The sequence below is a fragment of the Heterocephalus glaber genome, unplaced genomic scaffold, assembly GCF_053883595.1.
Source record: "Heterocephalus glaber isolate CG9 unplaced genomic scaffold, H.glaber_assembly_v1.0 deba00001429, whole genome shotgun sequence".
NCBI classification, from domain to species: Eukaryota; Metazoa; Chordata; class Mammalia; order Rodentia; family Bathyergidae; genus Heterocephalus; species Heterocephalus glaber.
Genome location: NW_028258294.1, coordinates 21,755,708 through 21,773,169, shown reverse-complemented (window position 1 = coordinate 21,773,169; position 17,462 = coordinate 21,755,708). Strand labels below are relative to the sequence as shown.

Genomic DNA, 17,462 nt, shown 5'->3' with positions numbered 1-17,462 from the left:
TCTAACGGTCTAGAATATATGTTTTTTTTTTTTCTGGTGACACTATAGAGCATTTTACGATACATCTAACTTTTATAGAGGCATACTGTATTGCTAGTGTAAATTTGAATAATTATGTCTGTATGTACACATACATTTATTTATATCTTTGCAGAAAATTCTGGGCAAGTTGAGGCTCCAAAATGAAAAATGAATACTCTTTAAAATGGCTTGGGTATGGTTTCTTCCCACCAAAATTCAGAGTTGAGGCTAAATTCCCCAATGTAACTGTATTGAGGTAGTGGGACCTTTAATAGACTGTTAGGGCCATGAGGGATCTGCCCTCATGAATGGTTTAAATTTTATTTATATATTTTTTTGGTGCTGGCCATCAAACCCAAGACCTCAAGTATTTGAGGCAAGTGCTCTGCCACTGGGTTAAATCCCCTGCCTGGGTAATGTTTTCCTTGAAAGACTATGTTAGTTTTCTCAAAACTATATTAAAGGGACTGAATAGTTATCACAAGAGCAGGTTGTTATTAAAGAACAAACCTGACCTCCTCACCACTCTCTTTTTCTCTTACCATGTAATCTAGTCCCCTCCCTGCATACCCCTGCATCATCAGATGTCATCTGTCATTGCGATGCATCCAGTGAGCCCTCACCTATGCTGTTTGGACTTTCAAGATACCAAGATTAAAAGCCAAATAAATGTACACTACATTTAGTGTAGTGTACACAACCTTACATCTTACATTACACTACATCTCTTTGTACACTACCTAGCATCAAGTACTTTGTTACAGTAAAACAAAATAGATTAAGGCAGATGTTTCCTAGAATACAGGTAAAGTTTTAAATTCTTCTTCCTGAAATAGGCCTAGTTATTAGATGGGAATATATTAGTGAGCTTTCTTTTAAAGGCTTTTTAGAATGAAGTTGAGAGGAATTAATGACAACCATCCTAACAGGTACTCCCTGAAAACAGAGTATGTAACAAAATTTATAGGTTAGGTGGTCATGTAACAGAATTTATAGCCCAATCAGAATTTGGACAATTTTCTAGATTTAAAAAATCTGTACTTTTAAATGTATACTTAAAATTTTCATTACTTTTTTTTAACAATTAAAGGTAGTTAGATTTTCTCCCTCTATGGACGGTTTTCTTTAAGTCTGTCAACATTGATATATATGAAGAAGTTCTGAGATATTAGTTAATATATTCTGTTAATTTATACCTCTTTTTAGATATTGCTTAGAAATTCTATAAAACATTCTTTTATATAAGAAAGCTGGGAATGTGACATGGAGGAAGTGAAGACAAAGATGAATTGTTCTTGTTTTTGTAGCCTGATCATTTTATAATTAATCTAGTAATGGAAGGCAAAAAGTAAGTAGTTCACATAACTGTCTTTGAGGTTTTGGTTAGCTTTAACAGGAGTCCATGAGTTTTAAATGGAAAAACTTGCTAGTGGGATCTGGAGGAATATCTAGGTGGAATCAGGTTATTGCCATTACTTACAAATGTTTGGTAGAAGTTTGGGCCAAGTAATGTTGAAGAAAACAAGGCAGACTTACCCTCTCTGTTGTTTCTCCTCTCTTAACTGGATTGCTCTTTCACAAACTCTCAGCCCTTCTGTTTTCCAAAATCAAGGTTCACAGGACTATGTCTGATCCACAGCTTTTTCAAACTAGAATTTTTCAGTGATTTTCATCAGATGTCTTGGTGTGTTACCAAATTGAAAATAGTTGCAAATATTTTTGCTTTGACAGTAATTGCATACTTGTTTGTGAAGGGACTTGACTAGCAATTCAACTGTTAGTAGGTCCAAATCGGAAGTCTCCCAGCAGATGCACCTATTACTTTACATACTGTTTACCCGCTTTTGGTGACATTGAGGCTAACCTTGGAGTCACCTCCCCCGCTGCCACATTCTCCTTTGTCGTACCACCATTTGTTTTTCAATTTGTCCAAGAGGCCTTGTTCATTCAGTTTTAAAACTGCGAGGTTAACAGCATTTCTTGAAACGATAAAACATATTTTGTAAGAAACTGTACAGCTGTTAAGATGTTAGAAGGAATGAGGACTTAAGCTCTTTTATAAGCTTCTCCCAGACGCTAAATAAACCTCTCATTTTGCCATCCTGCAGCCCCTTCCACCAAAGTCCAAACCAAAGGCAATTGTAAATGATTTCAAATGTATTAAGCATGCAGTATTTGGTGCTGTTCATTTTCACAGTTCATTTATTGTCAAGTAACTAATCTCATCAACCAATCACATGGATTTTTTTTTTGGCGAAACAGTAATACACTTAAATTCACTAGTAATTGAGAAGGAATTGTGTCTTGAATTTTTCTTTGCCTCTAAGAATGGCAATGACCCAAAACAGCCTGAAATGAAAATTCATTCCTGAAAAGAAAAACAAAATGGCATAAACAGCCAACAAACCAGCCATTAATTTTGTGTTCTGTTTTCTTGACAAGAGTATAGCTTACTTAACTATTTGCTTTTATTTGTTGGCTTATGAGTTTGTTTGGTTTAGTTGGTCTCAGAATCTAGGGTTTCCAGGTTGGTGCAGTTTGCTGGGCTGAACATGACAGGCTAGGCAAGAAAGAGCATCTCTGAGGGATAAGTTCTTACATCCAAATTTTGTGATAATTCATAAAGCATTGGCTGCTTTCTGGAAATTAAGATCACATATCCAGCTTGACTGTTTAAGTTAAGCAATTAAACCCCAAGAAGTCATGCTGCATGTGATATGAACTTTGCAAGCTAACACTTTAGATTAGATTTTTCGCCATGTTTATTTCTATAGGGGAAGGGGCAGCATATTCTAGTTATTTGGTAAGAGGATTACAAACATGCTTTCCATGCATTTGGTTTCTTTCTTGCTTTCAAATTACAGTTTTTAAATGACCCATTAACTCTTTTTTTTTTTTTTGGTACTGGGGATCGAACTCAGGACCTTGTGCTTGATGAGGCAGGCGACACCACTGAGCTAAATCCCTGGTCTGACCCATTAACTCTTTGAAAAGCTTTTCCAGTATTTAATGAAATTTCTATTAAATCTAAGAAGTGGCCTATATATTGAGATAATTTTGGTCCAATCCATGCTGTGGTGTTTGAGAAACACTGAATCTGGTGATTACTGAATGCCACATGATTTACAGATAAAATAAAATGAAACATCTAGATTAATGAATAGTATGATTTGCAGGCAAAATGTCATTTAGCTAACTAATAAAACGTGTTGGATATTTTCCCACCAAAGAGCCTGTTAAAGTGTTTATTCTCTCAAAATGTGTTCATGGTACTTCAGGGGAGTGATGTGCTTTTTCACTGTTGTGATAGGCTGATCCACTAGGAGAGTAAACACTTCCCATGAATAAATCACATACTTTGGGAATGTTAACTCTTAAGAGTTAGAGTCTCACTGAATAAATGCTAATTTAAATGCTAGCTGTTCCCACATTCTTGGGTGAGTGTGACATTGGTAGTGTAAAATAACTTATGTATATTTCCTAAGCTGAACAATATCAGGCGTCCAGTTTAATTGTCAAAGGAACAAATTAAAATGTAGAAATGAAAAAACATTCAGTGAAGATAGAGACATCTATTTGCAAAATTCTGTTGGGAGAAAGGAATTGTTTTATTCTATGTTTTAAGAAACTAAAGGGATTTGTCTTTCAATGAATTAAAACTACTAGCATTTTCTATTTGGAGAAAATTCTTATAATTCACTTTTTTTCTAGCTTAAACATTCATATTAGATATTTTAATGAAGTGGCATTCCAATTACTATATGTTGGTTTTGATCACTCCTTTGATAAAACTAAAACCATTTCATGAGAGGGTTATTTAACAGGGTTGTTAGCCATATCCAAAGAGTTTCACAGCACAACAGAAAACGAAACAAAACCAAAAAAAGCAAAATAAAGGAATGGATAAGAAAAAAGCTTTTATGTTGAGAAAATTGTTTGGAATCAAGCTTTCTAAAAAATTGCTCTAAGACATTGTATTTCTAATATAATTTAATAGGCCATGTAAAAACAGTTTAGTTTCACACTGCTATCCATACATGTATATATGTTTCTGTTTGATTAATATTATACATTTGACCAATAGACAAATTACTGCCCTATTCATAGTTAATCCACCTGTTTTCCTTTCTAAAACCTGTGATCCCTCAATAAAGTATGCTTACTACCATCATATATAAAGTTTACTTTAATGATACAAAGTAAAAGGGACTTATAGTTAATATTTGGAGATGATTTGCATATTTCAGGATTTCTTTGCATGTTAAAAGTATCTGTTATTTCCTATAACTGTCCTCCTGAAGACATAATTTCCTTATGTAATAGGGATAGGTCTAGAGGCCTCCTTGGATTGCTACCTAGACTGCAACATAAACCACATATATGAAGATCATTTGTATATCTGTTCTACTTTATGGAATGCATTGCTCTTACTTGATATTAATAGTAATCATCATCAAATGATTTAAAAATGTTTAAAGTTATTACACTCATTTTACTAGAGTAGGTTCAAAAGTACTTGTTAGTCAGGGATACTGAAGAAATAGTAGTAAACAAGGCTAAGGAATTCACAAGAACTCATGTACATCAGAAACATGGAAAGTAGATCCATGTTGCAGCACATTTTGCTATTGCTTTGGAATCTCTTTTATATACTTCAGACATTGATGTCAAAGTCAATGTCAGAAACTCATATTGATTCTAAAGCATATTCTTGCCCTAATTAAATAAGCATCAAGGAAGTTGTAATAGTGATCTACCGAACAGGAAAAGAAGAGAAGAAAAATATTGTGGGCTATTTCTTAACATCAATTACTCCTTTGATAGTATCAAGTGCAGCTTTTACACAATAAGCCAATTGAAACGGACTGTTTTTCAAAAATGGAAGGGAAGGAAGAAATAATAATAAGTGATCATATTCTTTTGGATGTGTAAATCACATTGGATCATCCAGGTGTATGGATATTGGCCTTTTATGGCTTAAAAGTGTTCACAGATAATGTATCTATTTGCCTTTGTCTTCTCTGCCTCTAGAAAGTCTTGGTAAGAAAACTCTCTCCAAAAAGTTTTAATTAATTAATTAATTTACTAATGGTGAGATAATAGGGGAATTTACTCTGGGTTGGAATGAAAATCTTCACCTAGTTGAATTTCAGGACCTCTGGAAAACTTTCAAGAGTTTTTACATCTCAGAATTTCCTTCTCAGGAACTTCGGATTATGAACATTTACCTCATTGGGACTTGGAACCCATTTTTGTTAAGAATGGTATTGAAATGTCACATAAAACAAAAATTTTAAAACACCAACTAACAGATGTAAATTTTTCCCATTTATCAATGTTGGGTAAATTAAAATAATGCAAAGTAAGATTTTTTTTTTTGTAAAAACATGCTTACCCCAGGCTAAGACCTTTGCCTTTCTCTCTAACCTTCTGTAAATGATTTATCATGAAATTCTGTAGATCTGAACATGTTCTTATGCTTACTTTATACCTTATGCATAGAGTTTGCTTCAAAGTCATATATCTTATTATGTAATTTCTCTGATATAGAGCCATCAATGCATGTATGTGACAAAATGTCTACTTAAGCAGTGAAAGTTACAAGGCACAAGTTTGGTGACTTTTATTTCTTGGGTTTGTGAATATTATTATAAAGAACTGATGATACAAACCCTTATATTTAGTAAATGTCTGCCCACGGGATACACATACAGTTTGTAGAATAAATGTCTAAAATATAAATAAATTATAGAGCAAAATCAAAGATGCTGAGAAATAGGGAGATAGATCTTTTGCAAAAGGGAAGGGGACCAAGAGATGGAGGGAAGGGGAGGCTAGGGAAGGGAAGGAGGTAAAACAAATGAAGATGAGTTATGTACATGTAGCATCTCCCCATGACGAATGCAACCATTATGTAATACCATAAACATGTGGTAATAAAACAAAACTGAAATAAAAAATAAGGCACATGTTAAAGTAAAAAAAAATCTTTAGTCTGGCTAAGGCAAATTCTATTGTACCTCATAAGGTAGACTTTCCATTGCTGGCTATGGAGACAATGGTGTATGGTACCAGTGTCTTAACTATCATGGAATGGCACCACTGCTTTATTCTCCTGATAAGAAAGGACCCCTTAATCATATACACTTGAAAAAGTCTCCTCAGTTTTAACCCTGTGCTTTCTTCCTGGAATCTTCTCTTTATACTGTATTCTCTATAAAAGTTAAATACCTGGTATTACAATGTCTAGAATATATACCTGATAGAGGCTGGAAATTTCTTTCATAGTCTCCATCAAACCCTAATACCTATTTTGAAAAATTAAAAATTGTGTGAACTTATAAGAAATTGTGTCCAGAATGAAGAATATTGCTTTAAAAGTCAACAAAGGGCATTAATAGATAAGATAGGCAGAAAGAGATACAAATCAGATAATAATAATTTGACCTCATTTGGAACTAAACTAATGAATTAAAGCAGTGCAAATTTGTATTTTCTGTATTCAAATTAGAAAGGATAAAAATAAAGACGATTCTTGATATAGTCAAGAATTTAATAAATTGGGCATTTTCATACACCGATGGTCAAAATAAAAGTTACAAGGAGAATAATTGGCCTTTATAGAGCTCAAGCTTTAAAACAATTTATACCCTTGATCCAACAGAAGCTTGAGTTGGGTATCAGAATCACTTATTACAAAAACAGATGCTTAGACCTAACTCTGTCCATCAGATTCTCCTAGATTAGGTGTAATGTAGATACATTTCTACAAAGCCCCCGAGGTATTAGTATTGATAAGCACCAAAAATCCATATGATAATGTTTTACAACCATTAGAAATTTGGGCTGGGGATTTAGCTCAGTGGTGCCATGCCTGCCTTGCAAGCACAAGGTCCTGAGTTTGATCCCTGGTACTGAAAAAAAAAAATTGTAATCAGTATAACCCTTATAAGTTAAAAAGAAATAAATTTATATATTCTTTGTGCTCTTCCTCTGACAATAATTTACACATATATTTAATGTTAACAAAAAACATACTGGATGAAAATACAGCAAATCATTTTCTCTGGGTGGAGGGATTATGAGTGATTTTTATTCTTTATGCTTGCCCACTCACTCCAAAATTTCTACAATGGGCAGTGATACATTAGTAATTAGTAGAAAACAAACAAACAGAAACTCTTCTCAATTATTGTATTATATAATGCCTAATTGAATTCTTTAATTCAAGGAAAAATTTACATTCACAGTGGACCCTCGAATTATGACTGGCCTGACATATGAACAACTTGGGTTATAACCGGAATCTTAGTTTTAAATTACAAACTAAGTGTTGAGTTATGATCTGAATGCCAGCCTTTTGTGCTTCTAGATGGTCTCAGATACAGATTTAACCCTTAAAGAGTTCTGGAAGGAACATTACCACATTCTTTCCTGTGTGGGGTTAATTGAGAAATCCTGGGCCATTGTCTAAGGACACTGAGATCTTCCTGTATACAGGAGAGAGACTTCGAAGGCTGTGTAGAGGAGCCTGAGCCTTCAGTTGACCAACTGGAGTTACAACCAGCCCTTGTGAAAATTGACTTCATAAGTCAAGGGTCCATTGTATTTTATATCAAATACAATTTGAAGAAGTAGAAGCTAAGATTTATTCTTAAGGATTTTAGAAACACAGTCATTGTTCCTGTTTATAGGTTTGTTTTGGTACACTTGGTTTTGTGCCTGTAGTCACAAACTGAAGGACTTACATTGTACTGGCTTCTATAAAGTTTCTGCCTTACTTGATGGGAGCAAGTCTGGCAGAGATTGTGAGTAATGCTTGAATTAACAGGCCTTCCTCCTGAGATAGTATCTGTAGGCGATTAATAGATCTCTCAGTGGCCCATAGAGAAGACTTGCTGTTTCATACATATTTACACAGACAAGGTGAGTCTTTCCCCTCAGGCTGGATTAAATAAAAGTGACTGTGAAGGGGCTTGAGTCTTCCTAAGTGGGCCATTTATGTTTTTACAAAAAAATGATTTTCATGGCTAACAACTTTGTTCTTTCCTAAACAAATATTAGAGACCTTAATTTAAAAATCTTTTAAAATTTTTTGTAGGAATTAAAAACTGCAATTTTTTTTATCATACTACATATTGGCTATATCCTTTTCTTGAAATCAAACATAAATTTCATTTGATTTAAACATTATTCCTTTAAACATTATGAAGCCATATATCTATATGAATAAATATGTATATATATATATATGAGAGAGAGAGACAGAGAGGATTACTGAGCCATTCTAAAAAGAAAATAATAATTTCCTGAGAAATGAATAAACTGAACTTTGTGTAGACTATTCTGTTTTTAAATGATAGCTGCATTGTAAATATAGTTACAAGAGTTGTATGCATGAAAGCCTATTCCATATGCCAAGGTGAAATAGATAGATAAAAGAGAAGCAAATATCAATTGGTATTTACTTTTGTAAATGAATGATTTCCCTCAAATGATGGTGAATGAAGGAAATTTGCAGAAAAACAGGGTTTACAACAAACCCCAGAAATTTGTATCAATTCAATTAATAACTAAATGAGAAAATAACTATTTTATCAATCAGGAAAACATGAAAAGTAAGTAAAAATCAATAAGCTGTCAAATGATAGAGCAAGAGCTGAATATGTCTAATTTGAAGGAAAAGGCATTTGCATTCACATTTCTAACATTTACCAGCTATTTAGGCCTGGAAGAGTAACCAGTTCTGAGCATTTTCAATGCTCCACTAAGTTTTCAATTTAACTTGTAGCTGTGCTATTACTTTTCTTCCCAAATTATTTCTTTCAGTAGACAAGCACAAGGTACTTTTTGCTTCATTGGATTTGTTCACTTATTTCCAAAAGGAGAATTTGAACCAAATTGTTCTACATATATATGTAAATTTTTTAGAAAAGATATTATGTTTTCACTCCAGTTAGCTCATGCAATGACAAGTAAGGTTTGCAAAAGTTTTGTAAGTGGAAAGACAATTCAGACCCAGTATGATTTATGAGGAGTATCTGAAAATGACTTTGATAAAGAATGATTTAGTGTCTTTGCGTTGGGTGTTAAATGATACATACTGTTGTAATTAAGTTAGTATATGGGCATTTATATTTTCTACTGCAAATGATTCAAGGAGAATTGAATAAATGAGGTAGCTACTGGGCTAGTTTCCAGAAGTTGTCACTAAATTGTGTTCTTTGGAATTTGCATGCTTATTTCCTACTTGAGAATTGAGTCTGAAGAATGTGATTCAGTGAAGGAGCATTGTGATTTTTGTCAGGTTATCTGCCAGCAATTTAGTCAGAGCATTAGAAAGGGATTGTAAATAGGGAGGGGTGGAGGGGTTGAAGGGAGGGAAGGGGAATGGGAAAAAAATAAGAACCAAGATATATCGTGTAAAGGTACAAATTCCCAATGATGAATGTCAGTAATCATACTGTATACCTAAAATGTACCAATAAACTTAATTTAAAAAAAGGGGATGGTGAGAAATGCAAAATTTTAATTATGTATACACATATACATTTGTTTTGCTTTGTTTTTGCTTTTTTTTTTTTTTTTGAGACAGGGTCTCGCCATGTGGTGTAGACTGGCCTTGAACTCATTATGTAATCCAGGGTGGCCTCCAACTCATGGTGATCTTCTGCTTCAGCCTCCAGAGTGCTGGGATTACAGGTGTGCATCACCATGCCTGGCTATAATTATATTTTAATGTTGAATGTTTGTAAACATAATCCTTACAAATATTTCATGCAGTTGACTTTAATAATTTTTGTTAATTTTAGATCACAAGAGTAAAATTCTTTAACATACTTTGAACCATTTCTATTTTAGAATTTGATGAAAGCTGGATACTTTCTTTGGAAATATGCACAGACAGACAAAAAAAAATGGCTTGTATATGATTTCAGGAGGTTCACAGACCTTGGAAAGGAAATCATGAATATGGATTTTAAAATATCCTTTCTAGATTCTAATAATACTCGACTCTTTGTATGTCTTCAAAGTAAGAGAAATAAAGTATTTTCTGGTACGGTTACTCTAGAATTTTAATAGAGAACTTTTAACACTCATTTGTCAGGAGGGGACTTCTAAGTACTACCTGTTATCTTTCTGTAAACATATGACGTGTGCCTTTTAAAAGACTATATGTTAAAGTGATTAAAACATTTAAAAATCTGTCAAAGTATACTTTTAGTTACATTTGTATAAATGTAGAACATATCAATAGTTAATATTAAGTAATATAAATTTTATTTTCTTTGTGGTGTCCTTGAGATCATATGGGATAAAGTCCTTTCCCTAAGTCAACCTACTTGTTATTACTGTCTCTATTCCAGTCAAGTAAAAGGGAGCTTTATTTGAAGATGAGATCACAGCTACCCAGATGAAATGTTTCATGTTTTTTGCATTGTCCATTTTTCAGGCTGTGGTTATTATTAAAGTACAATTACAAAAATATAAGAACATACTCATAGTATCTGAACCCAAAAGTGCTACGCTTTTCATGCAGATGCCTTTCCTGGAACATGATGTGCTGTGTGGACTCTGCCTGTCCATGACTTTGGATTCTTTCATTTTTTACACTATGCTCCTTACCCTCCTTATATGATTTCCAGAATTTTCTAGTCATTTGTTTTCTTTTGGTATCCTCTGTTGTTTCCTAAAAACTTTCATCAATTGCTTTAAAGACTTTGACTCCTACAAGTTGAGTCAAAAGGGGGCGGGGATATATCCAACCTTCTCATTTTATAGATGTGTCCCCTGGGGCCTATTGAAAGTTAGGTGACTTGCCCATCAAAGCCCAGCTGGACATAGGGCTTCAGCCTTCTAGTCCAGTGCTCTTTCCCAACTACTATGAATGATAGTCTTTGCATCTTGTCCTATGCAGTCAAAGTCTTCATTCATCCCTCCTGTGTCTCTCCGAGGGAAAGTTATTTTTTGTTGAGACATTTGCTGGGCTGGGTAAGGTTTTCCCTAATTAATCTTTGAAAGCTACTTAATTTATATAATATTCCCTATACTACTCATTTGGCATTTGATACTCATTTGATCTCCTTGGGTAAATATTCCTTGAGCTGAGATAAAATATTGTCAACTGAACTGATACTTTCTAAAAAAAAAATAAGGAAGAGAAGTAGAAAAATTTCTTTAAAAAGCAATAACAAAACCCATATAATGACTTCATATAATTAGATGGTAACATGAATCTTCTCCCAGGGTTAAAAAGTCTATTTGGATAAATACAAAGTTCTTAATGATATAAGTTCTAATCTTTTGGGACTTGTACTTTTGAATCCTAAGGAATAGCATCATAAGGAAATCTTCTAATTCAGTGTGCAGTAAATTAGAAAATTTTACCCAGAAGGAATAGAAATGTAAAATCAAATAATAAAATAAATAGATCCAGCTATATACTCAAGCTAGTATATCAAGTTTCATTTCTTTTCCTTCCCTATAGCCAATTAAAAACTGTTTTTTTGAAAAGTGCTCGTGAAATTCACATTTTCATTTTTACTAGATTGGCAACCCTTAGTTGAAACTCTCATCACTCAAGACCAGTGGATTGGTTTTTTCTTGACATTCTCTGCTACCAGAGTCAGAATATTCTTGCTTCCCTGCTCCTTTATAGTGTTTTGTCAAAAACCATCAGAAACTCATGATGACCTCTGATATTTTATTCTTTTTCTGACATTCAAGGCTTCCCAGTGATACACACACACACACACACACACACACACACACACACATATTTTTGAGACAGAGTCTCACTAAGTAGTTCAGGGTGGTCTTGAACTCACTCTGTAGCCCAGCCTTGCCTCAAACTTGTGGCAATACTCCTGCCTCAGCCTGCCAAGTGCTGGGATTACAGGTGTGCAGCACCACACTTGGATACATGTGCTTTTAAAGTATAATTTTGTTATATTTTATTGAGCCAAAGACTGTCTCAAGTTCTTAATACTCTGATTGAATTTTCATAACAATCCTGTATGATTGGATTATATCTCCATTTTACACATGAGGAAAGTAACGCCTGAAGTTATGTGACTAGTAAATAGCAAAGGTGAAAGCGGAACCTGTGCCAATTCGACACAGAAGTCTAGCCTATTAATTACACTAATCCCCCATTCAGACTCTCTGCCTCTCTCCAGGTCAGTTTCTTTATATTCCCAAGGATATTTTATTTAGAATTCACTCCAGATTCACAAAAGAACTTTCACTGGGAATTCCTTTTTTTCCTTTCTCTTACCCTTCCTACATTTCCTCATTTTCCAGTAACCAGTCACTGACTTACTCATTCAACTAATATTTATCAATGAATACATCTGAACCTTCTTTATGAGGTCTTTTCTGGATGCTCCAGATTCTATTTATCTTTCTTTTTAAAGAATAACATCTGCTATCTAAGGCACTCACATTTGCTTTGAGTTATACATTACTTTGCAAAGGTTTGTGTGTACCCATTTTCTCCCCTTTTGGAGGGTGGCAATCATGTCTTATGTTATGTTATATCGTTCTTAGCCCCAAAGCAGAGCAAGAAATGCTGTATAGTTGATATGCAATAACTACATATAGAATTCATATCACATGGAATTAATTTGAGGGGCTATTTTGTAAGCATTCCGTTAAGTTGAAGAATAGTGTGCTGGACAGTGAAAGGGAATCTTTCAACTATGGAATCTAACAGATTTTCTCAAAGACCTAGAGTGAAGTGTATTTTAAAACAAAATGCTTTAAAACTATTAAATGTTGGCAAGAGGGATATCAAAATATTAACACTGATAATCTTTGTGAATAATGACAGGTAATTTGATCCATCAAATCAACAAAATAATGTAGGAAGGTACTTCGGTGAGGTTATGGGTAGTTGAAATAAAGGGGTTACCAATTGATTTTATGTAGTCAGATAAAGAAAGAACACTATAAGATCAGATCAGATTAATTTCAAGGAAAATATTACATTTCCAACTAAACTTTAAAATGAAAATCTAAGATAATGGCATTTTAATAAACCCATTCAGTCTATTTACAATTAGCAAATAAAACATATCACCTGCAGAAAATTCTTGTTGTTAAATTTATTAATTAGAAGAGTATTAATTCAACTCAGTTTAGAAATTAAAAATTATAAAATATCAAATGTCAACAATATGTTTGGTTTAACTTCACTACATATTTAATATGTATTTAATTCACTAAATATGTCTAGTAAAGTTTTATATACAAATACTTTATTCCATCAAGTTCTTGAGAGTAAAACAAAAAGAATCAGTTTCAACTTTCCTCTCTCAAGATTCATGGTCTTTTCCACTAGGCAAGAATTTGGATGTTACAACTTAAAATTTGATCCAATTGATCTCTTTTTCACCTATTTTTGATCAGGCTTTGGTTATGTGAGAGAAGAGCACAAATGGAAAAAGAACTTGGGTGATGAAAAGAATGTTTCTTATAGAAACAGGGATTACAGGCTAACAAAAGGAAGCTTTCTGAATTTTTCATTAAAAGTTCAGGGCTAAAATGGGGCTCATAACTAGGAATGTATGAAGTTTTTCTGTTATTATCTCAAAATTTTAAGTATTTGTTAGAATTCTTAAAGACTAAGTTTACAGCATTCTAAGTGACAATACAAATCTTTGAGAGCGGTAGGGTTCATAACCATATTTAAAACAGGATGCTATAGTGCTCAATTATTAATTCAAATAGAAAAAGGTGGCAAAGTTAAGTTTCTAAAAATAGTTTCACCTACATTTGCTATTGGTATTAAGGCTAAAATATATCATGTAATTTTAAAATTATTTGCTCTTGTCAGAAATTGGGTGTACCTTAAGCTATCAGTTTGAACACTTTCATGAGGTATTCTTTAATATACCTAATATGTTGAATGGAATTAATATAAATTAATACTTTTTACTGTACTAACCAAATAATTTCAAAAACCTGTTTTCATCTCAATTTCAGATAATCCCAGAGAACTAGGTCACTGTAGAAACTCCATCACTAATTCTTTTCCTGAATGAGATTTCTATGAAATATTTCATAAGAATTCAAGGTATACCACAAATCTTCCGACATAAATAATGTTCTGATAGATATAAAATTCTATTGATACATAGTTCACTAAAAATATTGTGACAATTTCTTTTTTTGGATGGTTGTTTAAGCAAATATTCCATATGTTTGGCATTTTAAAATTTAGGATTGAATAAACCAGGAATGAATAATATATCCTGTACTCTTCTTTAAAGTTAGTTTCCTTCTTTTGAGCTTTAGGTGCTTCAGATACATGATCCTAAACCAATTCTAAAATCTATTTGAGTCATGCAAGATCTTGTCTCTTTGAAGGCAGTGATAATAAGGAATTATAGCTAAATAGGACTGGAAGCTGCTCTCTTTTATAATCTAACTGATCCATCTTTCTTTTATAGTTTCAAATTCTAAATGCTTTTGAAATCCTCTTACTTGTTTCTCACTGTTGGATCTCCACTCTGAAAGTACTAATTTGAAACAGAATATCAACGATGATTTCTAAATATGACAGCATAAAAGCAGAGGGTATAGTGGAAAATATTAAAATCAATATAAAAGGCCTGGGAGGAGGGTATAATATTTCAGTATAATATTTCTTCCATGTCCTCTTAATTTTTCAACCACAGCTTTAATAAATACATTAAAATACAGTATCATTAAGTCTGTACTACTTCAGATGAAAAGTTTAGTATGATCATATTCCAACATATATATCATTAAAATTATATCCATATTTTCTTTTCTTGATATATTCATTAGAAATATTTTGGATTTTAGCTTTAATATTTTGTGACTTCGTACCTATTATGGTTTGATTAATTGTAACTGTGTGTGTATATTCTACATATAGAGAAATTAAAGCTGAAGAATCTAAGCCTTAATGGTAGACTGGTACAAATTAATATCCAATGACGATGGAAAACACGAATGCATTATCATAAAATGGGTATAATTTGTGTGACGGTTTTACTTTTTTCCTGCTATAACATTTGTGAGTGGATTGTGCACAAGTGGCAAGCTGAATTCCTATTGCTGGTGGGTTAAAAAATATAAATGTATAAAGAAAAAGCATCAAAAATAGGTGGGGGAGGGGTTTCCTTCAAATGGATGGAACCCATTCTTTTGAAAGAAAACTCCCCTCTTACCTTGGTCCTGGAGCTGGTTAGTTCTCCTCTGTCCTCCTCCTAGGGGAGAAATACCCAAAGTTAAACAATAATAGAACATGGTCTTGTATTAAAGTCAAGTTCAGTTCTGGCCAACCCTTTCCTCAGGTCTCACAAGATACTACCAACTGTCTGATATACTGGGACTTCCACTGAATTGAATTTAAAACCCATTTTAAGGATTAAGCCAAAGGGGAATGAACATCAGCAGTGTAAGATGGGAAAACTGTGTCTGCTCTTCAGTCTTTCTTGTCAGAGAGCTTTCATAAATGGAAGACTGGCTTAGGGCTGGAGAATTCATGGGAGGACATCACTTGGGTAATTTTCATCAGCTGGAGTGAATAATGGAGGCTGTGTCCTAGGGAATACCAGGTGTCCCTCAGGGAAAAGGAAGCTGCCTTCTCAATCCACCTTGCGGATACTCTCCTTGTCTTTTGAGAGTAAAATGATATTGCTACATCATTTGTATAGATAGTACTTAATATGCTATAAATAATAATTATTTATAACAATAAAAAATAAAAGATCATTTGATATAAAGGTTAAGACAAAAGTATGAGAAATGATATTACCAGAAACTATGTGATTGTTTTACTTTTTCAAAACAGGGATTCACAGATTAAAGATTTTTTTTTTTTTTTCTCCAATCCAGTACTAAGTAGGCCCAACCCTGCCTAACTTCCAAGGTGAGGCAAATTCAGGGCAGTATGACTATTATTAGGTGGGGTTTTTTTTCTTGATGCAAGTCCTTCTGGTGTCATTGAAGAGAAACAGGCATCATAGAGAATGAACTGTGGATTTGGGAATTCAATAGTAATAAGCCTCAGTGTCACCTCCGTCACTCTTCAGCTATTTGAACTGCTTCAGCAGCAGTAAGTTAGATTCTAGATGAAGATAATAGCACCAACTTCAAACAGTTGTGGGGCTCAAGTTAGAAAAGATATTAGTAATGTACATATGCTTGGTGTGTAGTAGTTAGCAAATTTTTAGTTTTTATTATACAGTCTCTGACATGACTTTTTCTCATTTAAACTACCTCATCTCTCTTGGGGCTACTGCCTACTTAACTGAGTGTAGAGCCAGTTCTCAGTTACCCTTTGGCATAATTTCAGAGATTGTGGGTGATTGGTTCCCACATAAAATCAAATACCAGACAATTGATTGAATTCCATGAGACATGAAGGAGAGTGGAGACCAAGAACGAGCCTGAACCCATACAAGATCATGTGCTATTGTTATTTAACTTTGGGTAGCTTATTAAAATTCTTCATCAAGTAAAATGACATCAGGTGAGAGAATGGATGTACTTTGGAACTTCAGTGTGTTCCAGTATGTTCCAGAGACATCAAAATGAGGGATGTTGCCATCATTACTGTAAATGGCCATTATGAAAATGTGCAGGGAACAACTATATGGCAGATTGTATGTTATACAATGAAATATTGTCTCCATCTATCGCTGTTACAGCTTAGTTTTATGATATAAATGTAGCATAGTAGAATTTCTCTAACTACTTCATTCATGTTTCTCCTTGTGTTCCTCCTTGGGAATTGTAACTTCATTCATTATTTTTTAATGAATGTACTAAAAATAACTATTTTGACAAACCAAGATTTTACCCACTAAGTGCTATTAATCTCCCAACATACAGCATTTCCCTTTTTTCTGAAACAAATACAACTGGAAATTGTAAAGCTATGGTTAAAATACAAAAAAAAGAGTAAATGGTATTTTATGAAACACCTACTTTTTAAATGGTACTTTATGAAACACCTACTTTATCCATGGAAGTCATTTACATGACATTTTTGAAGGAAATAACTTTATATTTACAAATAATCTGGAAATCTATGAATAAGAACAACTATTGGTGTACTGTCTGGATTGGATAAAATTATAGTGGTTGTGTATTCATGCTTCAGGGCATAAACTGATTGCTATTTGTGATGAAAAGAAAAATGAAAAGGAAAGTAAGTGATACTGAAATTGTTAGGTTTATTACAATGTCCTTAAAAGTCACCTTCTCAGTATTTTATGTTGAAACACCTTAGGGTACTACATCACACGAATCCATTTTTATTATATCTGAATATGGAAAAATAAATTTTGTTCTCAAAAAACAAAACAAGTCCTTCTATATGCCTGTGACTCACTTTAGCTGTTTTAGTCCTCCTTTTATATAATTCAATGTAACCGGTCAAAAGTTTGAAGCCAACATACAAT

General features: G+C 33.3%; 1 protein-coding gene across 10 annotated transcripts in view; it reads right to left on the bottom strand.

Annotated features, from left to right (window-relative positions):
- Nucleotides 1–17,462, bottom strand: part of Gria4 (glutamate ionotropic receptor AMPA type subunit 4) — a 364,899-nt gene that overhangs the window by 15,700 nt on the left and 331,737 nt on the right. For 4 of the 10 annotated variants that reach the window (XR_002386758.2, XM_004856477.3, XM_013076629.3 and 1 more), the window contains one exon: nt 1,886–2,000. The exons of 4 other annotated variants lie outside the window; for them this stretch is intronic. Coding sequence is in view for 5 of the 6 variants with exons in the window: in XM_004856477.3 (XP_004856534.1) it covers nt 1,886–2,000 (115 nt within the window). In the remaining variant the exon portion in view is untranslated. Of the gene's footprint in view, nt 1–1,885; nt 2,001–15,221; nt 15,261–17,462 lie in introns of those variants that run through there. 2 more of the 10 variants (XM_087212350.1, XM_004856481.4) reach the window with 2 other exon arrangements.